The following is a 27089-nucleotide window of genomic DNA, read 5'->3' on the forward strand; positions in this document are numbered from 1 at the left end:
TAAGAAACGACTGGCTCATTTTTTATATATATTGGTTATATCCGGTTTTTCTGGATACCTGGCCACGTTGGTATTCGCGAGAACAAGATTGCTGACATAATAGCTAAGTCCATCTGCTCTGGTGTCTTTATGGCCACTCCTGTCTCATATATGGACTTCGGTCTTTTCTTAAAGGCTCAGCTTCGCACCAGTTGGCAGTCGATTTGGAGTGAGCAATTTAATAACAAACTTTTCCAGATTAAACCTTCTCTTGTTTTCTGGCTGTCTTGCTTCCGTAAGAATTAGAATGAAAATGTTGTCTTCATAAGGCTAAGCACTGGTCACAGTTTTTATCACATATTTTCTTTTATCTGGGAGTGATTCACCAAAATGTGGACTTTGTGGCACTCAAGCTACAATATTCCACGTTTTATTGTCGTGCTGTCGTTAGGATCATAAAGTGGCGGTATCATTTCAGACATGTCTGTTCTACCGTTTTATCACTGACATTGGACAATGTCATTGGTGATGGTGCCACTGTCCAACTTGCTTGTGTTTTTAAGTTTTCACGAGCCATTGATCTTTTTAATTCTATTCAAATCTTTCATCTGCATTTTGGAAATTATTTAATTTTACCTGGACTTACTTTTATACATTACAACAAATTTACTTTTACGTTCGTTATTCGTTGTTTAGCTCAGATAGCCCATTTGTTTTGCGCCAATAAACGCCAAACCACCAACCAAAAAGTTATATATTTGGGAGTTTAAAAAATATTTTCTGTCATCCTTGGAAGTATACTTTTCGCTACACGTAAATTATGCTTTCTTGTTTCAGATCTAAGGGGCTTACATTAATTCAAAATTTTTCATATAGTTGCTTTTTTATCTCCAAATGAATAGACAAATAAGAGATAAAAAACTGTTTTCTTGTATTTTGCCAGTGCCTCCTGAACCAATCTGTGAGACAGATGATGGCCAGTGGAAGTACTTAAAAGATACAGATGCTTGTTACCACGTAAAGGCGAACAATTGGGTGCAAAAGTACACTTGGTATGAAGCTGAAGATTACTGTGTTGAAAATGGAGGCCATTTGGTATCTATTCATTCCAAGAAAGAGAACGACTACATTCATAAATTGGTACGAAGATTTAAATTTATAAATTTTCTTTACTGTTTCATGAGTCCTTCCTCACATGATCTTTGGTTATGATGTTGCAGGAATTTGCTGTAATAAATACTTTACTCGCAACATATTAGCATATAGTACTAGTGTCATATATCGTTACTATATATACAAATAAAGAAAAAACGTTTCAGAAAAAGAAAGTAAATGTAAGGATGGTCAACACCAATCCTTCAATTCCAATGCAAAGGATGGCATTTACATCATCCCTTCACATGCGTAGTAGATGTTAGCAGACAACAGTAGGATAAATTAAACTCACTTGTGATTGAATAGTTATATAGATTATTATGTGCTAGTTCTTACCTGTGCTGTTATGTAGCAACGATACAAATGTAATCCCAAATATCTTGTTTGTGAAAGATTGATATTTGTCAATTTTACATCTAATTCATTTTTCAATTTTTTCTCAATGCAGTGTTTCAATAGACATAGGAAGGTTGCATTTATAACCAAGTTCTAAATACAGTGTGGTTCCAACTGTAATATTTATTATTTTATTATTACTGGCTGATAATTCCAGTTTCATTCTGCACAATTGTTTTGGTTTTCGAATTATCATCTAATAAAAGAGAAGCAGAAAATAGAAGAAGAAATTCATACTTTTACTGTAATATTTACAGAAATTACCAGAACTTGTGACTCAGTAATTGGCCCGGCATGGCCAAGAGTGTTAAGGCATGCGACTCGTAATCTGAGGGTCGCGGGTTTGCATCCCCATCGCGCCAAACATGCTCGCCCTTTCAGCAGTGGGGGTGTTATAATGTGACGGTCAATCCCACTATTCGTTGGTAAAAGAGTAGCCCAAGAGTTGGCGGTGGGTGGTGATGACTACTAGTCTTACACTGCTAAATTAGGGACGGCTAGCACAGATAGCCCTCGAGTAGCTTTGTGTGAAATTACAAAACAAACAAACAAAACAAGACTCAGTAATTACATAGAGATTGTTGTAAAATGAAATACTATATAGTATTGTAGAGTTATGATGATCTATTGAGGAAATGTTCATAATACGATTTCGATAACAGTCCGATCCTTCTTTATATAGGCAGTGCTGCCACCTGTTTCATTACCATAGACTGCGAGTGTTATATAATACATACTTACTACACATATTGTATATATTGACATGAAATGTAAGCGTCATGTAATTTGTGTTCATTGTTCTCTGTAAAAATATTTGTATATACTAATACATAAGTGTCAAATGGTTCCTCGATATCTGTACGTTACGACCACTTAGAAGGGCCAAATCATCTCTTGTTATCAAGAGGTTATAATAACCTAGAAATACCCAATTATTAATTGTTATCATAAAAGTATGATAACACAGAAGAATCAAATTATTTCTTGTTATATGAAGGTTATGACAGCTTAGAAGTGTCAAATTATCACTTGTTATTTAGAGGTTATGATAGTCTAGAAGTACTAAATGATCCACTGTCACCCGGACGTTATGATGGTCTAGAAGTACCAAATGATCCACTATTATCCGAAAGTTCTGATAGTCTAGAAGTACTAAATGATCCACTGTTACCCAGAAGTTCTGATAGTCTAGAAGTACTAAATGATCCACTATTATTCGGAAGTTATGATAGCCTTGAAGTACTAAATGATCCACTGTTATCCAGAAGTTATTATAGTCTAGAAGTACTAAATGATCTACTGTTACCCGGAAGTTATGAGAGTCTAAAAGTACCAAATGATCTACTGTTACCCAGAAGTTATGATAGTCTAGGAGTACTAAATAATCTACTGTTATCCGGAAGTTATGATAGTCGAGAAGTACTAAATGATCCACTGTTATCCAGAAGTTATTATAGTCTAGAAGTACTAAATGATCTACTGTTACCCGGAAGTTATGATAGTCTAGAAATACTAAATGATCCACTATTATCCGGAAGTTATGATAGTCTAGAAGTACTAAATGATCCACTGTTACTCGGAAGTTATGACAATCTAGAAGTACTAAATGATCCACTGTTATCCGGAAGTTATGATAGTCTAGAAGTACTAAATGGTCCACTGTTACTCGGAAGTTATGAGAATCTAGAAGTACCAAATGATCCACTGTTACTCGGAAGTTATGAGAATCTAGAAGTACTAAATGATCTACTGTTATCCGGAAGTTATGATAGTCTAGAAGTACTAAATGATCTACTGTTACCCGGAAGTTATGATAGTCTAGAAGTACTAATTGGTCCACTGTTACCCAGAAGTTATGATAGTCTAGAAGTACTAAATGATCCACTGTTATCCGGAAGTTATGATAGTCTAGAAGTACTAAATGGTCCACTGTTACCCAGAAGTTATGATAGTATAGAAGTACTAAATGATCCACTGTTACCCGGAAGTTATGATAGTCTTGAAGTACTAAATGATCCACTGTTACCCGGAAGTTATGATAGTCTAGAAGTACTAAATGATCCACTGTTATCCGGAAGTTATGATAGTCTAGAAGTACTAAATGGTCCACTGTTACTCGGAAGTTATGAGAATCTGGAAGTACCAAATGATCCACTGTTACCCGGAAGTTATGACAGTCTAGATGTACTAAATGGTCTTTTGTTATCTAAATAATGGCCAGAATAGTAAAAAGTAATCGATAAAAGATGTGGATGTTTATAAAATAAGACACAATTCGTTTTCCAGCTTATTTCTAAAATTAAACGTTACCTTCTCTAAATCTGATTTGAAGGGTGTAAAGGTAATTGATGGGAATGATTGACTTTGGTCCTTATACATAATTGGAAAAACACAATCTATTTCGTAAGTTGTTCCTAAAATTAAAATTTGACTGATTTGGATGTGATTGGAGAGGTGTTCCATTTCACCAGAGTGATTATTTCATAACGAAGGAAGACCAAAGTAATATTATAGATATTAACATTAGTATGTAAGCAAGAACAAAATAATGATTTTAACCAAATAATAATTTGAATGGTAAGAACTGTCGTTTAAGACACTCTTGACAAAACAGTGAATGAAGCTTTAGATTTTGGCTCATATTTATTTTGACTTTTTGATAGCAGAATAGGTATCTTTAATTCGTCGCTGTACACCATCTTACATAAAAGGTTTTTACTATAAAGAAACACGCTTCTTTAGATAGTTAACATACACAGTCAAGTATCGAAAGTTGTCATGCAATGCAAGTGTTTCTCAGTGGACAACCGAATGTTGAAGGTTGAAAGTATATAGGTGTGTTTATTCGAGTTGTTAAGAGCTGGAATACCGCCAAGCGAATAGGGTTATTATTGTTCATATGCATTATCTGTGTTTCTGTAAATTCATTGAAATATTTCTGTATGGCAAAATTATCAGTAAATAGTTAAATGAAATCACTGTTTACTGTTATTGAATACATCTTAACATTTGAATAATATTTTTTATGAAGGTACAAGACAAGGGAAGTTTTCTCATGAGCTCTTTTTGGATTGGGTTTCACTCACTTGGCCTTGATGGTCAGTTCGAGTGGACAGATGGATCCTTAACTGAATTTATCAACTGGAACTCTAACAATGAGCATTTTGAAGCGGAAGAAAAATGTGTTATAATGGATGCTACTTCTGGTAAGCTTACAGATTTTAGGACAAAACTAATGGAAAGTAAGAGAACTGATTGTTGAAAAAATATATATTATTAGTAGCAACTAAGGCAAAAATACCAAAAATGTCGTTTAGCTGAGAGATTGGACCAGTTACTGACGAGAAAACAAACACTGTTTGATTTAGGCTACATGATGTTAAAACTTTATTGCTGTGTTTTTAATTATCTGTTTTTTAAATTTTAAAATAGGAAAGATAGTTCTAGAACACCCTGAATATACACTGCTGGCCAAAATATCAAGGCCAATAAACATAAATGAAAAAAAAAAGAAGCATTGTGCGTTGTTAGTCTCAACCACTTATTTGAGTAGAGCTTCGAAAGATGAAAATAAGTAAAGGGAAAATGAAAATAAAAAACCTTTTTTAGCATTTAATAAGGAAAATGTGAACACTATGAAATTAGCCTAAATACTAGCTGGTCAAAAGTTTAAGACTATACTAAAACGAAGCGTTAATCGGTAAACACGTAACGAAAATTAGTCATTTGTGTTTAAGCATGAACGTTGTCAACATCTCCCACTGACATCTTCTGTGTGACATTGGGTAAAAACATGGCAAAGGCTAAAAAGTTGACAGAGTTTGAACGTGGCAGGATTGTCGAGCTGCAAAAGCAAGGTCTCTCTCAACGTGTCATCACTGGTGAGATTGGATGTAGTAAAACTGCTGTTGCAAATTTCTTAAAAGAATTTTAAGTGGTCGGCCCAAGAAAATTTCGCCGGCGTTGAGCAGGAGGATTCGACGAGTTGTCCGACAAGACACCAGCTGATCGTCGAACCAGATTAGGACCCTTACGGACGTAGAATGCAGCCCAAGAACAATAAGATGGCATCTACGAGAGAAAGTCTTTCAAAACCGTAAACGTCTTCCAAGGCCACGTCTCCTTCTACACCACGAAACAGCTCGGTTAAACTTTGCTGAGAAGCACCAAACATGGGGCGTAGAAAAATGGAAGAAGGTTTTGTTCTGTGGTGAGAAAAAATTTAAGCTGGATGATCCAAATGGCTTCCAACGTTACTGGTACGATAAGGATATTCCACCGGAGACATTTTTTACACGACACAGTGGAGGAGGTTCCATCATGATCTGGGGTGTTTTTCCTTCCATAGAACAATGTTATACGGAGGCGTCAAACTGCAGCTGGCTACACTGGCATGTTGGAGAAAGCATTCTTTTGACTGAAGGCCCTCGCTTGTGTGGAAATAACTGGATCTTTCAGCAGGACAACGCTGCAATCCACAATGCCCGCAGGACAAAGGACTTTTTCATGGAGAATAACGTGGTTCTTTTGGACCATCTAGCGTGTTCGCCCGAACTGAATGAACCCCATTGAAAACGTTTGGGGATGGATGACAATAGAAGTCAATAGAAATTGACGTCAATTCTTCGTGAAGCCATCTTCACCACTTGGAATAATATTCCAGCCAGCCTTCTGCAAACGCTTATATCGACCATGCCAAAGCGAATTTTTGCAGTTATTCGCAATGACGGCCGTGCATCTCACTACTGAGACCTCTTGTTGGGCATTTCCTACCCTGTTTAGGACTTCTTTTTGGTATGGTCTTAAACTTTTGACCAGCTAGTACTTAGGCTTAGTTCATAGTGTTCACATTTTACCGAATAAATGCTAAAAGTTGTTTTTTCGCTTTTCTTATTTTCATCTTTCGAAGCTCTACTCAGATACGTGGTTGAGTCTAACAACGAAAAATGCATATTTTTTCTTTATGTTCATTGGCCTTAAAATTTTGGCCAACAGTGTATATAAGCATATACACACACACGTAATATATGTATTTACGGTATCAAAACACAGAAGAGAAACCTATCCTGCAGTATTTCATTCCTACTTTTAAAATTAAGAAACGAGTATTATTTTTAGGAAACATTAACTCGTGACCTTCAGCGGCTCTGCGGTATCCTTGAAGGATTATAACATTAAAATTCGAAGAATAGTCCCTGCGGTTGATCATAGTGCATACCGCCTAGTGTACTGTACAGTGTTGTTTTTAAATAAACACAATATTAACTCTAAAGGTAATAATATTAGCTTAAAAATTAGAAGTAATTATCTCAAAAAGTAGTATTATATTAACACGAGAAAACTGATTACAAAGTCAACGCCAGATGGCCCAACATGTGCGCGTTTGTATGTCTAGGGAGAGGGGTGATACCATCAAAGATGACGAGGTCATTGTACCACTTTTTGCCATGAGGGGCGCATTGTTACGCTACTATAGCAGGCGGCCATAATGCCAAAGTTAAACACTAAATGGCGAGTCGTTAAATGCACGTTGCTAGACCACTATAATAGGTTTGGTTTGTTTTGAACTTCGCGCAAAGCTACACGAGGGCTGTCTGTACTAGTCGTCTTTAATTTAGCAGTATAAGACTAGAGGAAAGGCAGCTAGTCATCACCACCCACCACCAACTCTTGGACTACTCTTTTACTAACGAGTAGTGGTAATAATATGCGTTTAGTGATTTTACCGCCTGGCCATGCAGAATACAACTATGTATAATGAACTTACGACTTAATGTTTATTCATCTATTTGCTATATAGCCATCTATCACCTCCAAATACACACAAATCTTGTGCCAATATGAAATACATAACAATTTTCAATGTTTTGAAGGATTCTAACTGTTTCACATTCACAAAATATTAATATTATAACCAATAATCACTCTACAGCTAAATATAATAAATAAAGGACTTAGTGATTTACAATATTTAAAGGCCCGGCATGGCCAGGTGGGTTAAGGCGTTCGACTCGTAATCTGAGTGTCGCGGGTTCGAATCCCCGTCACACCAAACATGTTCGCCATTTCAACTGTGAGGGCGCTATAATGTGACAGTCAATCCCACTATTCGTTGGTAAAAGAGTAGCGCAAGAGTTGGCGGTGGGTGGTGATGACTAGCTGCCTTCCCTATAGTCGTACACTGCTAAATTAGGGACGGCTAGCGCAGATAGCCCTCGAGTAGCTTTGCGCGAAATTAAAAACAAACAAATAATATTTAAAATACCACAATTTTCCGACTGTCTGTCACAAAATACACACAAAAATTTCTACATGGTGTTTACAAGTTCATAAAACAAACAAACCTGTATCTGATGTCAAACTAGAATACACATATAGACAGTTATTGTAACAACACGTTATCCAAATGTAAGGCTTTCTTCTACCAACATACAGTTTACTAAGTCTGAGTTCTTGAAGGACACTGAACATTTTTTGTTAAGAAATACAGAAGTTTAGAAAAATCACTGGATTAGAACTGTCAAACCTGAATACTGTTTAACTTTACTTTATATGCTTAAAATCTGGACACAGACTTTTTAAGAATTACAAAATTCAGACACAAGAGTTAATGAATTGATGTCAGTTTAACAGATTGTGACAGTACCAACCTTTAACAAACTAAGCATAACTGTTTGAAAATTAATAATGATAAAAGGGCAGTTCTGACTTGACAACGTGGTTTGTACTGCACTGCAATGTAGTGTACATTACTTGACAACGTGGTTTGCACTGCACTGCAGTGTAGTGTACACTAAAACATCAGATACGATGTCAGTGTCAAAGAACATCGTATGCTTAGAATGAGCAAATAGTCAGTTCATAAACCAAGTTATTAATGTTTTATAACAGTTCAATTGTTGTAACAAAATATCGGTTACTATAATAATTAACTTTAACTAGTATTCACCTTACAAAAGTAATAAAAGTTTTCTTTATCTTAGAGATTATACAAAATATTTGAAAGCTAAATCAGCTTTACTTACAGTTTAAAACTGACATTCAGTTTACATATCAAGACTTAAACGTGTTACTCATCAGAGAATATTCAAACGTTTATTCATCTGACGATGTGAAAAACAAATGAATATATTATAGACAGGAAACATGTGAAAAGTAGGTATATCGATTGTTTATAATAAATAGACAAAAACATAAATTCTATTTCTGTGTCTTTCATGTTTCTTATGATAAGAGATAATATATATCTTTTTTATTTCACGTTTCATAATTTCAATATATTTGCGATCTAAATAAGCTGTTACCTCCATTATACTGAGTTTCGATCTAGAACTCGCGTATTCATCGTTTAAATATAAAACATAAAGTTAGATACAGAATCTTAATCTATTGAAGGTGTAATTATATAAGTTCATAAAGAAATATTTACATCAACCATCTCACAGTTTGGACAGTTTTTATCTGACAACACAATATCCTGAAGTATGTATGGGTTAAATTAGTTTCATACAAGTTAGTGTTCAATCTTTGTTACACTTCTGTTGTTACTTAATAAAGTTTATCCACTTATAATACAATGAAACTTTGACACTAATTATTATAGTAAATATCACTCTGTTGAAACGGAGAATGAATATATTCAGACATATTGTTACACAGAACGGGATATTAACAGTTCTCTACCTTGCTATAATCCCTGCCCCTTTACCTCACCCCCAGGACTTACGGTTCACTTTGCATTAACCAGTGACCACTTCCTATCTCTTTTAATATTCAGCTTAACAAACTGGATACTGAAATTAACCATCCATTGGTCTACAACTGTACAGAATGGACTGAAGAAACTTTAATGTTATCTATCAATATAATAGCCTCTGATACTTACCAAACTGTATGGGTTAACTTAACAAGTTAATATTCAGTCCTTGTTATGCTTTTGTTGTTATAAGAAAACTCAGTAAAGCCATTCCATTTAGAATAATATAAAACTGCTATTCTACAGGGTGTTCGGAAAGTCACTGTGCAGTTTTGTAATCATATGTCTATTCAGTCTATTTCAAGCCAGAAACTGATAGCAGAGTTTAGAAACAAAATAAGAAGGATCCAGGTCTGTATTGATGACAACGGGGGTCACTTTCAACATTGTTTATAATTGTCATTCATATTTACCTCCTGTATTCTATATTGAAACATGTATGTTAATAAATATACAAGTGCACAGTGACTTTCCGAATTAATTATAATACTGTGGCAGACAGAACAAATGTCAGACTGTATTAGTCGGCTTAGAACACAAGATCGACTCTAATTAAATATGTAATATTTCATTATACATTCACGTCTTGTGTTGAGAAACATTTTTGGTGTATACTGTACGAAGATTTCACACCACTTACAATGGTCAGTTTTTAACTTATCTTGTAATAGCAATAAGTTTATTTTTATACCAAAGACAGGACAATGGTTTCGTTTACATAAATATTTCCATTAGGATTTATTACACTGACAATCAGTATCATAACAATTACGAGAACACACTACCTGTCTAAATTTATGTTGAAGAATACCTTACTGACTTTTCCTTTTTCCAAAATCAGTTTTTCATGTATTATGTTACAAACTTTGCAACAGTCTTTATTAACAACATAAATACACGAGTCATACCCTAGATTTAGCATCGTTATTTTAACGACTGTCTGTAGGATTTTAACAAATCTTATTTTGTCAAGTAATCTGGACAAAAACGTATTTTTACACCTTCATCACATTAGTCTGGTCGTTTATTGCGCAACAATTAAAAATAACAAATAAATGGCTTGTTGATTATATATATACACTTTTGTTAACGATTCACAAACATTGAAATTAGCTCATAAACGCGATCTCAAACTTGTGTCAAAGATAATAAGGTAGTCACATCAATACAATTATGCTGTGAGAGAAGGTTGATGACCTCATTGTCTCAATATGCAATCAACAGTTAGAAATAAAATTCTATCGCTATTATACATGTCGCCACATAATAAGTTTTAAACAATCAGTTACTAATACCTAAAATAACAAAATTTACCATTTCTATAGATTATTCGCGTTCAATTATACTATACAAATAAAACTCTTAAAACATTAGAGTCATCTGCAAAATAACAATTAACTTCACAATTTTGTTTGATCAAACTTTCACAGTGACACATAACAGTGCAAGCATATTCGTGGCCCGGCATGGCCAAGCGTGTTAAGGCGTGCGACTCTTAATCTGAGGGTCGCTGGTTCGCATCCCCGTCGCTCCAAACATGCTCGCCCTTTCAGCCGTGGGGGCGTTATAAGTGACGGTCAATCCCACTATTCGTTGGTAAAAGAGTAGCCCAAGAGTTGGCGGTGGGTGGTGATGACTAGCTGCCTTCCCTCTAGTCTTACACTGCTAAATTAGGGACGGCTAGCAGAGATAGCCCTCGAGTAGCTTTGTGCGAAATTCAAAAACAAAACAAACAAAACAAAACAAAGTATATTCATAAAAAAATTTCCAGTTATAGATCAAGTGATTATTCTTCGACTAGTTCACATGCTTAACAAGCATACTGAAACATTTGTGGACAAAACTGGAAGATATACTAATGTGGTTTTTAAGAAAACACCTTAGTTTGTAAAATACTGACTTACACCTCAGTGTAATAATACATACTACGTATACTTGTTCAAGTATATTATTATTAATGAAACATAAGGAGAAAGTAAAAAATTCTTAATTTTAAAAACTGTATAAAACATTTAAAAACTAAACCGCCCGTTCTATTGCCATACAGACCCTCACACACCACTCTTGTACAGCTTAAAACTGATATCTTCAATATATATAAGTGAAGATTTGTAAAGCATCACACATACATATGCTTACTGTCTATCATTATAGAATAAACTTTGCAGACAAAACAAATTGTATATCCATGACACAACAACCATAGTAATGTTCTTACACTTTACGTATCATTACAGAAATCTGTATGTATATTCACAATATCTGATGAATCAATAGGAAATTATGCTTCAGGTTTACAAACTTTGTTTTTGATTTAAAATTCACATTTTTCACTTAAATATAACACAGAAAGAATCGTTTAGAACCGTACAACAGTTATTAACTGTATTAAAACTTTAGATGAGATATTTCCAGCCGAACTACAAATTTAGTTTTGATGATACACAGACTCTCTGCTATTTACAAGTATCAAGGGTTATTATACTGTCAGAGGAATATGGCCCTGAGATAAAAATTGTGGAATTTCTAAGATAGACGTTACTTGTATTTCTATACGTGCCTAAATTATTAGACCTTCAAGAAGTTAAGACTCCGTATTATATGACTGCCTGTTATATTGTTAACAAGTATATTCACTGATAGAGGTACATTAATTCAACAGAATAGGCTTAGGATAAATCTTAAACAATTCGAAAATCTGCGTTATTTTTACCTAAAGTTACTAATATAAAATGTAATGGCAAAGTTTTGATTACAATAACGAACTGTCTTAAGTTCTTGTAAATCGAATATTTAATGATGTAACATTGAAACGATATCTGAAGTTAATTATAAGACCTAAAGACGAAAGGCGGAAGACTTTCGAAACGTCGTCCTCTACACTTGTCTCCATAACTGGCAGTTGCCGTCCATTCAACAAAGTTTCATCGCGATATTTGAAGATACTGAGAAGAAGCCAACACGTTGATAAGAAAACAACAACAACAATGTTACAGAAGATGAAAAGCCGAATTTCGGTTGGTTTAAGTCCGAAAACACTTTGAAGAATTTCACAAGAAACTCAATTGAATTCGTTTAGAGCTAAATTCACTTACTAGATTTTTAAAAGCTTGACCTCGTTTCAGCGCCACCTAAATTAGATGTCTTCTCTATATTGTAATAATTATAATAGTGTCTTTAAGTTAATTATAAGACAAGAGACGTACCATCTGGAAATGTGTTAACACGTTATCAGAGGCATTAATATTTGTTGTACTTGTTTTTCCATTAGCAGGACAAGTACCAACTGTTGACTTGCATGTAGAGATATGTTCCCTTTATTAAAATTAGTGAACATCCTGAATCCCTCCTAGAAAACTGTGTTACGATCGTATGAAACTTATTTTCAATTGTATATTTACTGTGAAAATTCTTTGAATGTTTAAAGTTTCTACACTGATCATTATTTAATCATGTTAGTTTTGTAACATTAACAACTTTAAAAGTAGATCTGATGACTTACATCACAACAAATTCATAGCTTGTGATATCGGTTTACTTGTATATCAACAGTCAAAAGATTAGTTATTTCCAACAAAACGTCTAAAGTTAATGCACATGTTGTATAAAAAAAATAGTAATATGTTTCTTAAGCTTAAGGTTCAACAATGAAACTACAGCGTCTTATGTTCAACAATGAAACTACAGCGTCTTATGTTGAACTAATGTAATTACCTAACTTTCTCGGGTTAATATATTCTGAATGAGCTGTGGAAACGTGTGTATTCAAACTCATTTCAGCATAAAATTATAACCTATACATATTGTTTTTGCTAAGGAACATCACATTGTTTCCAAAATACTCAAGTTTCTCTGCTTATTATTAGAAGTTGTCATGTAAAGAACCTTTCTTTTCTATGTGTTCTTTCGGCTTCCTTGCTCCATTAAAAGGATGCACACGTACACGCGCGGAGGTACGTGGATAAGTAGCAATACTAAGATGCACACCCTCTGGATCCACTTTGCGTGAATACAAAAGTTCATATTCCTACCTTCCTTCCTTTTGGAGTTATGACGGTCACATAGATACCCTCCTTTTATGATTATAGATATACAGGTGAACTGACATTTTAGTGTCTATAGCTTATATCATGTTATGGCAAAAACAGAGTCCGCCTTCTGAGGATATCTGCTGTGTCTACCACGAGAATCGAAGCTTAGGCTCTAGTGTTGTAAATCCGTAAGTTTACTAATTTTACACAGGGGGACCAATCACGCTTTGTTCTTAAATGATTCATTTGTGTTCAGATTTATGAAGTGTTTATGGCAAAGTTTTTTACAATTATCACCTGATGTTTTATACCACTTTATTGCAATTTGTTTTTTTATAAAGTGCATAAGTTTACAACCCAGAATATTAGTGTTATAAGTCTCCAAATGTACCATTACGCCACAGGGAAGCCTTTACTTTAGACATGAGCAACAATTATCTTAAACGCAAAGTTTCCTGCTTAGCAATAATTTAATATAAGGTAAAAGGTCAAATTACAATGATTTTAAATATATAGCTTAAAAATGCAATATTTATAGTTTACACGTTCTGTGTACACTTTCTGCACGAAGAAAACTGAGATACACCACTAGATGGTCGTCTTTTCATCTATAGCCTAATTTCATCTATCATGTGAAACAAAACTTGAGTAACTAGTAAGTTAACAATTTCAATATTGTTAGTAGAGCTGAGATAAGTCAACAACTGATGATTCGTGTAAGCCAGTGAATTGCAACTCTAGAACAAGTTTTGAAATTACAAATGAACGTTCTTTCTTTTCATTAAGTTTTCATAATTAGCATTTTGCAAATGATATGATTTTCATACCGCAAGCACTAATAATAAGCTTATTCATTTAAAGCTGCGATTCTTTGGTAGTTCTTCGTTTAAGATACATAAAATTCAAATCTGTATTGAGTTTTCTTCTTTCGTAGGAACTTGGAAGGACCACCACTGTGACTTGAAGGAAGGTAATTTAGTATGCAAGGTACCAAATGCTAAATTGGTGACTCCAGCACCAACCATAGAACCTACACCACTTCCTGGAAACTGTCCATCTGGCTGGTATACCTTTGGTAAGTGTTAAATGGAAGTCAGTCTGTCTAGTAAATAGTATAACCTTTGGTAAGTTTTATTCTAAAATCTACTTGACTCGTATGTGTTTGTTATATTATCTTGGAATGGTCATATGGTTGGCTTAGCTTTAAGCAATTTTTAAGGGGAAATCTGTTTTGGTAGTATGCAAATCTTTATTAGAAAACTAAATACAAAAGGAATGTGTCTTCCTTGGAAAAGGCCCGGCATGGCCAGGTGGGCTAAGGCTTCATGTATCTTCACTGAAATAAAAGCCCCATTTTGTTATGCTTAATGTTGACAAACACTGGTTATTTATATACCTAGAGTAGACCAATCGCGACATAAGCGTCTTACTGATCGTTATATACCTAGAGTAGACCAATCGCGACATAAGCGTCTTACTGATCGTTATATACCTAGAGTAGACCAATCGCGACATAAGCGTCTTACTGATCGTTATATACCTAGAGTAGACCAATCGCGACATAAGCGTCTTACTGATCGTTATATACCTATAGTAGACCAATCGCGACATAAGCGTCTTACTGATCGTTATATACCTATAGTAGACCAATCGCGACATAAGCGTCTTACTGATCGTTATATACCTATAGTAGACCAATCGCGACATAAGCGTCTTACTGATCGTTATATACCTAAAGTAGACCAATCGCGACATAAGCGTCTTACTGATCGTTATATACCTATAGTAGACCAATCGCGACATAAGCGTCTTACTGATCGTTATATACCTATAGTAGACCAATCGCGACATAAGCGTCTTACTGATCGTTATATACCTATAGTAGACCAATCGCGACATAAGCGTCTTACTGATCGTTATAGAACCCCCGAGAAACACGACGCTTGTATATAAACGGTTAACAAGCCACATGACGTCTCATTTCTAGATAGTAATGGCCTGCCATGGTAAGGTAGGCGTTCGACTCGTAATCCGAAGTTCGCGGGTTCGAATCCCGATCGTGCCAAACATGCTTGTCCTTTCAGCCAAGGGGCGTTAAAAGTTACGGTCACTCCCACTGTTCGTTTGTAAAAGAGTAGCCCAAGAGTTGACGGTTGGTGGTGATAACTAGTTGCCTTCCCTCTTGTCTTACACTGCTAAATTAGGAACGGCTAGCGCAGATAGCTCTCGAGTAGTTTTGCACAAATTTCGGAAAATAAACAATCTAAATAGCAATTGTTTGTGCGTACACTGTGACAATATTATTTTTTTTTCTTTTCTGTGCTAGTTATTCATAACTATGGCAACAAAATATTGTGTAAATAACCCCAACATACTTTGTTATATTTGTTGTAAACCGTTTTTAACGAAACAAAGGCAAAACATCACAGAATTCGTCAAAAAGCGTATCACGCATACGTTGGAATAAAACTTGGTGATCGAAATAAATCATGGGCTGAGGACAAAGTTTTCACTTTTATGTCGAAGAGTTTAGGCAAGGGACTAAAGGTAAGAAAATGTCTCGTGAAATTCTAATGATTTCACTTGAGTCTAGAGACCATAGAGATGACTGCTATCTTTTCTCATGTAAAGTTAAAAGCTACAACACTCGAACCTTCGCTCTACTGTAAGGCCTTTTACTCCTGAACATGGTGTACCTACACCATCAGAGACTCTTGGACAGTTTCATCTAATTCTGAATGTGATGCCAATAAGAATAATAATAGGGTTGTTGTCATCCTGAAACACAACGTTTCACGCAAAGTGAACTTAATGATTCGGTAAAAAAGTTTGGTCCTGCCAATAGATTCTTCAAATATTTTGTGGTCCAGACGTAAAGCTGATAACTTACTTTCTCCAGGACCATCATTTCACTGGTACAGAAATTGTGAGAAAGAGTTTATACCATACTTTTAGCATGATGGTTCACTGATTTGTTGCACAAAATACTGCTAAATCAATACCAATACTGAGAGCTGCAGTCTATGAACCAAGTGAGTGGTGATTGTTCATTGATTCATCCAAAAGAACTCTTAAAATGTGTTCTTCCACAATGGTAACACACATGCCTCTAATTCTGTTGATCATTTGGTTTATGTGAAGGAAATGTACGAAAACATGGAACATCTCTTTAATAACATCAAATACAAAGAACATGGTTGGCTACTTTGTAGAGACTTGAAAGTCCCATGTACACTGTTGGGTCAACAATCTGGTTATACAAAGTTTCCATGTTTTTTATTGTGAAAGGGACATCAGAACACGAAATAAGCACCGGATAAAGAAACAATTGCAATGCAGAGTCAGTCTGATATCAGGGCTGAAAACCCATGAACGTGAATGTTTGGTTGACACAAAGAAAGAACTGTTACATCCACTTTACATAAAACACGGCTTGAAGAAACAGTTTGTAAAGGTCTTAGAAAAACATAGCGACTGTTTTAAGTGTCTATGTAAAACATTCTTACCTCTTTTATAAGTTAAACTTAAAGAAGGGATTTTTGTTAAGCCTCATATTAGGAACTTGAATTCAGATAAACAGTTCGAAAGAATAATGATAAAAGTTAAAAAAGAAGCGTGAATGTTTTACAGAAACAAAAACGAAAATTATGAAAATATCAATAACATGTTCGATAGACTCAGAGAGCTGGGTTGTAACATGAATAACATGTTCGATAGACTCAGAGAGCTGGGTTGTAACATGACTAACATGTTTGATAGATTCAAATAGCTGGGTTGTAACATGAATAACATATTTGATAGATTCAGAGAGCTGGGTTGTAACATGAATAACATGCTTGATAAATTCATAGAGCTGGGTTGTAACATGAATAACATGTTTGATAAATTTAGAGAGCTGGGTTGTAACATGAATAACATGTTTGATAAATTCAGAGAGCTGGGTTGTAACATCAATAACATGTTTGATAAATTCATAGAGCTGGGTTGTAACATGAATAACATATTTGATAGATTCAGATAACTGAGTTGTAACATGAATAACATGTTTGATAGATTCAGATAACTGAGTTGTAACATGAATAACATGCTTGATAAATTCAGAGAGCTGGGTTGCAACATGAATAACATGTTTGATAAACTTAGAGAGCTGGGTTGTAACATGAATAACATGTTTGATAAATTCAGAGAGCTGGGTTGTAACATCAATAACATGTTTGATAAATTTAGAGAGCTGGATTGTAACATGAATAACATGCTTGATAAATTCATAGAGCTGGGTTGTAACATGAATAACATATTTGATAGATTCAGATAACTGAGTTGTAACATGAATAACATGTTTGATAGATTCAGATAACTGAGTTGTAACATGAATAACATGCTTGATAAATTCAGAGAGCTGGGTTGCAACATGAATAACATGTTTGATAAACTTAGAGAGCTGGGTTGTAACATGAATAACATGCTTGATAAATTCAGAGAGCTGGGTTGCAACATGAATAACATGTTTGATAAACTTAGAGAGCTGGGTTGTAACATGAATAACATGTTTGATAAATTTAGAGAGCTGGGTTGTAACATTATGTTGAAAGTTCGTTTTCTACACTCACATTTCCCTGAAAATCATGTCGACGTTATTGAAGAAAAAATGGAAAGGTTTCCTTAAGATGTTCATGAAGTGACGAGTGGAACATCAGATGCTCCAGATCCAACACATCAGATGCTCCAGACCTAACACGACAGATGTTCCAGATCTAATACATCAGACAGATGTTCGACAGATGCTCCAGACCTAACACGACAGATGCTCCAGAGGAAACACGACAGATGCTCCAGACCTAAAACGACAGAGACAGATCACAACACGTAGTTTTGAAACTAAAAGACGTAGATTTCACTCACATACACCTAAAATCACGATGAATTAGGTTACATATTATGTTTGACATCAATGTTCTTCCTTTTTATTTCGGGTTGTTTATATTTTTTTGTTAACAAACATAATAATAAAACGTGTTGTTGTAAACGAAATAATAATTTGATATAAGTAAGAGTTTTTTTTCTGTTCCCAATTTGTAAAAATCCTTACATAGTATAAAAAAGTTATTTTCAAAATCTAAGTAGGTAAATTATGGGAAATTTGTTATTAAAACCAAAACAACTTTTATGAGTTTAAAAATCATCAGTCTCTGTTATTTACAAGTAAAGTAACATTGATTAATCTTACACAACATTATGGATACTACAATGTTTATATTCTCAAAATATAATGCACGCCTTTGTTTTATAGGGAACAAATGTTTCTTCTTTAGTGAAGAGAATGACAAAAAGGAAGTGACGTGGGAGGAAGCGCGTCAAGCCTGTAGGAACAAAGGACCGGGTCATGACCTCATGTCTATCCACAGCATGAAGGAACAAAGTAATATGATGGATCACGTTATAACTAATAACGAATGACTTCTGTGATATTCATTTGCACTTTGACTGACCAATGAACAGTTATTCCTATTATTTTCAAATCATATCAATAAGCAATAGATTTAAACCATTATATTACTTACACTCGATTAATATTTACTCTTAAATTTCAAGTTTCTTCCTAAGGTTAGGTACAAAACAAGCTGTGTATTGTTTCATAAATATAATACATTGGAAAATTAATAATGTTACATACATGTATACAGTAACAACGCATATACTGAGCTTTATTAAATTGTTATTTACAGTGTTCTTAACGAGCGTGTTAGGTCACAGTAAAAAATCAGCTTGGATCGGACTGCAAAGGCCTATAAATGAATTTGGTCGCTTCGTTTGGTCGGACAATTCTCGGTTTGACTTCGACTTTTGGGGTCCCGGAGAACCAAACTCATATAATGTAAGAAGTTTTAAATATTTTAAAAATAAAAAGCAGTTAGAATGTGTTTTTGTAATGAATCAATGGATAGTAACGTATGCAACCAATACAACGCACGCGTTATAGAAGTCAAAATTATTGTTTTAGGACGTTTCTTGAACATTTGAATAATCGTAGAATTTCATACAAAACAAACAAATAACAACAACAAAACAACAATGACCATTTTCGTCCAACAGGAAAGATGCGTTGAGATGATGGGTACGCCACCTAGTGCCGGAAAATGGAACGATTACAAGTGCGGAGGAAAGAGAGCTTATATCTGTCAACGGTATAAAGGTAAGTCTTCTTAAAAGATGTAGAAGTTGTTATCAGATAAGAGTAGCTCTAACCGTTGATACTGCAGCTATACAAATATAAGAGTAATTTGTGAGTGAAAGGTATTGAAGATAAGTACTAATTATGAGTCTAGAAGTATCCAAACCAGATCGGTCGACCTCTGTTATTTAAGAATTTTTTACACACAATCGAACCACATACAGCTTCAACAGTGACTTTAGACTTTGATTAAATTATATGATTTGTTCTTTATTTTTTAAAGTTTCGTAGCAGGTTGATGATTAGTATAATTGTGTTCTCATTGCTTCAGAAATCCAGTTTTTCGAGAATGTTGCCCATTCTCTACAGGTCATTCAATCACGTTAGAGTTTATATAAGTATCTGTATAAGTTGATTGTAATTTATTTATATCAGTGATTATTTCACGCAATTATTTGTATTGTGTTTGTTTGAACAGATCCGAATTTACCCGAGTCGAAACCTCCCAACTATCACGATTGCTCACACTTGGAGCAGGGCTATGTCGGTTACCAAGAATCGTGCTACAAGGTATACTTAGAAGCCAGTCAAGTAAGATCTTGGAAGTCAGCTGAGGATTTTTGTGTCAGTCAAGGTGGACACCTGACATCTGTTACTAACCTCTTCGATCAGGCTTTTCTCTACAATTTACTGGACATTACGACCGAAAACGTGTGGAATGGATTCTATGTGCAGTTTGTACGTAAAATGATTCAAATTTTAATAACGAATTAAAACTACAGAATGTTTAAAAAGAATCAAAGAGAGAATAGTTTTCTGGATAACATCTTCTATTACCATACTTTGGAGCTCAGTTATTAATGGGCCCAACAAGACCAGGTAGTTAGGGTGCTCGACTGGTAATTTGTGGGTTACGGGCTCGAATCCCCGTCACTCCAAACTTGCTCGTCCTTTCAGCCGTGGCAATGTCATAATGCGACGGCGATTGTTTGTTTGTTTTTGGATTTTCGCACAAAGCTACTCGAGGGCTATCTGTGCTAGCCGTCCCTAATTTAGCAGTGTAAGACTAGAGGGAAGGCAGCTAGTCATCACCACCCACCGCCAACTCTTGGGCTACTCTTTTACCAACGAATAGTGGGATTGACCGTCACATTATAACGCCCCCACGGCTGAAAGGGCGAGCGTGTTTGGCGCGACGGGTCTGCGAACCCGCGAACCTCGGATTACGAGTCGCACGCCTTAACGCGCTTGGCCATGCCGGGCCCATGCGACGGTGAATTCTATGGCCAATTTCATCTAGTAAAAGTGTAGCCCTAGAGTTGGCTGTGGGTGGTGATGACTAGCTTCCTTTCTTCTAGTCTTACACTGCTAAATTAGGGATGGCTAGCGCAGATAGCCCTCGTGCAGCTTTGCGCGAAATTAAAATGCAAACATCTCGGACTAAACAGTCGTCACAATATACGCTACAAATAAGCCCTTATCTCATGGCTTTTTCTCGAATACTTGGTACTATTAAATCTATGAAGCGTTAATCGAAGTTTTCAAAGATAAAATAAATTATAAAGGGGCTGTTTAGATTAGATATTGCACATATATTATGTTTCGTAATTACTTTAAATAAATACAAAACGTAGAATATTGTACTAAATTAAGTGATAAATAACGTGAACTGACAAAGATTTTTTTACTATTGTATTTAATTACTGTAAGACATTTCAAATTTCCTCTTTCCTAAACTAAAATGTTGTCCCTCTACTGTTTACCAACACAGATCCTAATTTTTCCTTTTACTAAAGTAAAGTGGAAAGTGAATTCAGCAACTTTCTTTTTCCAATAGCATAAACTGGAACGTTTACCCTATTTACTAATTCAACAGTTATTAACGGAAATTAGTTTTTCAATTCGCATTTTGTTTCAAGAGCCAGGAACGATTTCGATGGTCAGACAAGTGGCCTGTATTCTATACTAAATGGGCTAAAGGTCAGCCGACCAGCGTCAGTACCAGCAAAACACGATGTGTGGCCTTTCAGGAAGAAAAGGAATGGACAGTTGTTCCATGTGAAAACAAATTGTCATTTATCTGTAAAGTTACAGAATGTAAGTCACAAAAACTGTCATTTATCTGTAAAGTTACAGAATGTAAGTCAGAAAACTATTTAATCTGTAAAGTTACAGATACAGAATGTAAGTCAAAAAACTAATTTATCTGTAGAGTTACAGAATGTAAGTCAGAAAACTGTTTAATCTGTAAAGTTACAGATACAGAATGTAAGTCAAAAAACTAATTTATCTGTAGAGTTACATTATGTAAGTCAGAAAACCTGTCATTTATCTGTAGAGTTACAGAATGTAAGTGAGAAAACTAATTCATTTGTAAAGTTACAGAATGTAAGTCAGAAAACTAATTCATCTGTAAAGTTACAGAATGTAAGTCAGAAAACTAATTCATTTGTAAAGTTACAGAATGTAAGTCAGAAAACTAATTCCTCTGTAAAGTTACAGAATGTAAGTCAGAAAACTAATTCATCTGTAAAGTTACAAGATGAAATAGAAACATTGTAATGTTTATACGTAAACAATAAAATGGACAAATTTGTAGTTCTTGAACTACAAGTTTTTAAACATTCGTCAGCAGGTTAAGTTTTTAAATGTGAGCTAGAAAACTGAGTTTTTTGTGAAAGTATAAGTTGTAGACTAAAATACTATTAAGTTAGTAAAGTGAATAAAGCTTTTGAATGTGAAGTAATAAATAAACGTTAGTTAACCTCCACGGTTATGAAGTGTTATCTGAAATGATGTACATTAATCTGAGAACTTATGAAAAGTCGTTTGTTATTAGTCTGTAAATTTATGAAACGTAAGTCTGAAAAAAAAACAACCTATGATTCAGTGATAAAATATGAACTGTAAGTTTGACAAAGGTTATTAAAAATCAGTAAGTTGCTCAGAATTTTAATTATATTTAAACAAAACCACAAGGATCGCTGTGCGCTACTCATGGAGGTCTGTGCTGATATTTGTTTTCGTTTGATAATATTAGAAACGCTAGATATTCAGAAGTTAGACAGACTTTCTGTTTTTTTCAGTGATACCTCCGATTATTGATATTCCTCATATCAGTGGAAGTTGTCCGCAAAACTTGGACTCTTGGGTCAATATCCAGGGTCCATATTGCTTTCACTTCTCTACAGACACAAAATCCTGGATCGACGCTTCTGTTTTCTGCAAAAAACGTGGTAAGAATGTGCTAAAACCTGAATACATTAAATACGTTGTTTATAATAATGGTTAGAAATAGTCGGCTGTTCTAAGTTAATCAGCGTATTGTGAATACACTATAGAAATATATATGCCGAACTCTCTTCTCTCTAGATCGGACATGGCCAGGTGGTTAAAGCACTCGGCTCGTAATCCGAGGGTCACGGGTTCGAATCCCAGTCGCACCAAAAATACTCGCCCTTTCAGCTGTTAGGGCGTTATAATGTGACAGTCAATCCCACTATTCGTTGGTAAATGAGTAGCCCAAGAGTTGGTTGTGGGTAATCATGACCAGCTACCTTCCTTCTTGTGTTACGCTTCTAAATTAGGGACGGCTAGCGCAGATAGCGCTCGAATAGCTATACGCGAAATCCAAAAAACAAACAAACTTTATAAGTAGCGCCCTCTAGACCTGAACTATATTGTACATCTATGTTGTAACCTGGAGGTCAATCAGAACAAATAAACCATCTGAATCACGTTTAGTTGGCTTTGTCTTTCCAGTATACTTTCAAGATAATTTCTTTTGGTGGCCAGACTATATTGGATAATTTTTTTTAAAAAACAGTAATACCAAATCCAGTCCAATTAAAGATAAAACCGTGTTATTTTTTTAACTTTGTTATCGTCATACATGTTCTCCGATAGGCTAAACTTTACACAGAAACTAATCTAAACAGGAATTTCGCGTGAATGGTGATGTTGTAGCAATATTTCTTTATCAAAACACAAACTCAGAATTCGCAGTATTGAACTAACTAGCTACATGGGTGACAGTAGTAAAGAAATTGACAAACTCTGTTTACTTATAACTGACTAGCAAACTCGCTAAACAAATAACTCTCTCTATATATATATATATGGTTTAAATTGTTTCCTAAACTTGGAAAAGTTCCAGAAATTAAAGCTGTGCTTTATGGCAAATTTTCCAAAACTGAGTCTAGTTACACAACCCCCTTCAAACATGTGGTCAGCTATCGGTCAGTTACCTTTTTCTTTCTTTGTGAATCTGATGATGACCGAAGAAGGTCGAAACGTTGTTCACTCCTCTACATAAAAATGTTCTCAACCCAAACCAGCCGTTTTTACATATATATATATATTTTTCTCTACAAGTGAGGTTTTTCGTCATCACAAGTTAATATATATACTTATGATTTACGACGTCATTAATTGGAAGAGATATAAACTCTAAATTCTCGAAATAAGCAACGAACACATCTTTTTCGACCTGAGTGTATAAATATGTTGCGTCGAAAAGGTTTGTTTTACATGCTTACCGTGGGCGATATACTTTTTTTGTGGTATAACGTTACCCTGGTAGCACCAAACAATACTATTGTAAGTTACTCTAGTTCTGATACGTACTATCCCTTCAAATCTTTATATCAGCCGAGGCTGTTACGTGACTTACTAATCTGCCCATTCAAAATCGCTTTAATGTAATATACTCAACCCTATAGAAGAAACACACACAATATATAATTAAATGTTATGTGACAGTCCTTCTTAGAACACCGTCGTGTAGTAACATAGTTTCAATATGTAGTAATTTTGGTGAGTTAAATCACCACAGTAACTATGAGATAATTTAATTGTTTTCCATTTCTCTAAAGGAGGTTCCTTAGCCAGGTTCCATTCTATGCCTGAATTACAACTGATTCAACCTTACGTCAGCGACAGAAGCCGGTCGATGTGGATTGGCCTTATCGAATCTCATGACGGTAAGCACACAGATTAACGTTAGGATAAAATATAAGTACCTCAGAGGGTACAAATAAGGATGATGTCTTTAAGTACCTCAGAGGGTACAAATAAAGATGATGTAACATAGAGGGTACAAATAAGGATGATGTCTTTAAGTACCTCAGAGGGTACAAATAAGGATGATGTAACACAGAGGGTACAACTGAGGATGATGTACCTCAGAGGGTACAAATAAGGATGATGTAACTCAGAGGGTATAAATAAGGATGATGTACCTCAGAGGGTACAAATAAGGATGATGTACCTCAGAGGGTACAAATAAGGATGATGTAACTCAGAGGGTACAAATAAAGATGATGTACCTCAGAGGGTACAAATAAGGATGATGTACCTCAGAGGGTACAAATAAAGATGATGTACCTCAGAGGGTACAAATAAGAATGATGTCTTTACAAGTATTTCACATGTGTTACTTTACAGTATCATTGAAATAAATTTTGTTTTGAAAGGTAAAATTATACAAAACAAACTTGAAGTATGTTGATAAGAAATGAACCGTTGTGAATAAATTGGGAAAATTGTGAATTGAAACTGCTAACTATAGCCAAGATTAGATAATAGAGCTACGTAATTTGATTATAAAACGTTGAAATACTAAAAAGATTTAATATCAGGCAAATGTTCACAAATAACAAACAGTACACTTAACATAATTTTAATTTTCATATCATATTTTATTTAAAACCCCAGACCCAGGTATTCTTTTTTTTTCCAGGTGGATATGAATGGGAGAATGCTATTCCTGCAGATTTCTTCAACTGGGAGGTAGGAGAACCTTCTGACCCCGACAGAGACCACTGTGTAGAGCTGAGGCCTCAAAACTTAAAATGGAACGACCATACCTGCAGTTCAGTTACAAATTATATTTGTATGGTAGAGAAAGGTAAATAATTAATACAACTAATAGCTAATCTTGACTCTAATTGTAAAAAAAAAGAAAATATTTAATACAAGTCAACAAACGATTTAACATATGAAATAAGGCATAAGTCACAGAACTTTTTAAATTGCACTGGACTGAACTTTCTTACAAACTCTATCTACCTGTTAAGTTAAGAATGGTGTTCAGAACTGTGGGCCACATCAAGTCTTGGTGAGGACAAATGGAATTTTCAAACAAACTGATGCATGTTTGTGTCGACATAACAGTATGAATGTTATGTTACAAAGAGGTTAAACAACATACCTTCTGAAACAAGACTAGCTAACTTAAGGCAACTGGAAACACGTAGGTAAAACAACAACAACATAGAAATTCGTCCAACTACAGAATTATGGTTAAAAACCGCCTAAATTTATGAAACAAAACTAGTATCACAAATTTAGGAAGTAAGACCGTAAAACTAGTGAAACAAAACTGAAAGTACGTATCTTTTGGAACAATACGAAAACCGTAACACTCGACACTATACTAAAAATACACAACCTGAAACACTACTAAAATTACAAGACATGACATTACACTAAGATTGTAAATTGTGAAACAATACGAAAACTACAGCACTTGATACTATACTAAAACTGTAAAATCTGAAGCAATACTAAAACTACAGCACTCGATACTATACTAAAAGTGTAAAATCTGAAGCAATACTAAAACTACAGCACTCGATACTATACTAAAAGTGTAAAATCTGAAGCAATACTAAAACTACAGCACTCGATACTATACTAATACTGCACAACTTGAAACAATACGAAAACTACAGCACTCAACACTACGCTAAAACTGCGCAACTTAAAACAGTACTAGGACTACAGCACTCGATACGAAACTAACACAATACTAGGACTACAGCACTCGATACTATACTAACACAGTAAGATATGACACAATACTAAAACTACAGCACTCGATACTATACTAAAACTACAGCACTCGATACTATACTAAAACTACATCACTCGACATTATACTAAAACTGCACAACCTGAAACAATACTAAAAACTACATAATTTGAAACTATACTAAAACTGGACAATCTTAAACAACAGTAAATGCACAATTTGAAACAATTTTAACGTTTCATAATCTAAAACTATGCTAAAACTACATAATTAGAAACTATACTAAACTGTTAAGTTTGAAAAATAAGAATAGAAACTTCATAATTTGTGAAACAAAACTAAAACAACTATTTCTAACAAGGATAAAATTAGAGTACTATATATATCTTATATACTATATATATATATACCTTATATATTATATATATCTTATATATTATATACATCTTATATATTATATATATCTTATGTACTATATATATCTTATATACTATATATATCTTATATTCTATATATATCTTATATACTCTATATATCTTATATATTATATATATCTTATATACTATATATATCTTATATATTATATATATACCTATATATATTATATATAACTTCTATACTATATATATATATATAACTTATATATTATATATATCTTATATACTATATATATCTTATATATATTATATATATCTTATATACTATATATATCTTATATATTATATATATCTTATATACTATATATATCTTATATACTATATATATCTTATATACTATATATATCTT

At 34.3% G+C, this 27089-nt stretch overlaps 1 protein-coding gene across 1 annotated transcript in view; it reads left to right on the forward strand.

Moving 5' to 3' along the window:
• Positions 1–27089, forward strand: part of LOC143249863 (macrophage mannose receptor 1-like) — a 118814-nt gene that overhangs the window by 42698 nt on the left and 49027 nt on the right. Inside the window, exons 13-23 of the mRNA XM_076500424.1 lie at positions 923–1119; positions 4562–4736; positions 14252–14392; positions 18608–18736; positions 19044–19192; positions 19411–19510; positions 19968–20227; positions 21409–21586; positions 22576–22725; positions 24364–24471; positions 25230–25397. Coding sequence (XP_076356539.1) covers positions 923–1119; positions 4562–4736; positions 14252–14392; positions 18608–18736; positions 19044–19192; positions 19411–19510; positions 19968–20227; positions 21409–21586; positions 22576–22725; positions 24364–24471; positions 25230–25397 — 1755 coding nt within the window. The remainder of the gene's footprint in view (positions 1–922; positions 1120–4561; positions 4737–14251; positions 14393–18607; positions 18737–19043; positions 19193–19410; positions 19511–19967; positions 20228–21408; positions 21587–22575; positions 22726–24363; positions 24472–25229; positions 25398–27089) is intronic.

Source organism: Tachypleus tridentatus, chromosome 4, assembly GCF_004210375.1.
Source record: "Tachypleus tridentatus isolate NWPU-2018 chromosome 4, ASM421037v1, whole genome shotgun sequence".
Classification (NCBI taxonomy): Eukaryota; Metazoa; Arthropoda; class Merostomata; order Xiphosura; family Limulidae; genus Tachypleus; species Tachypleus tridentatus.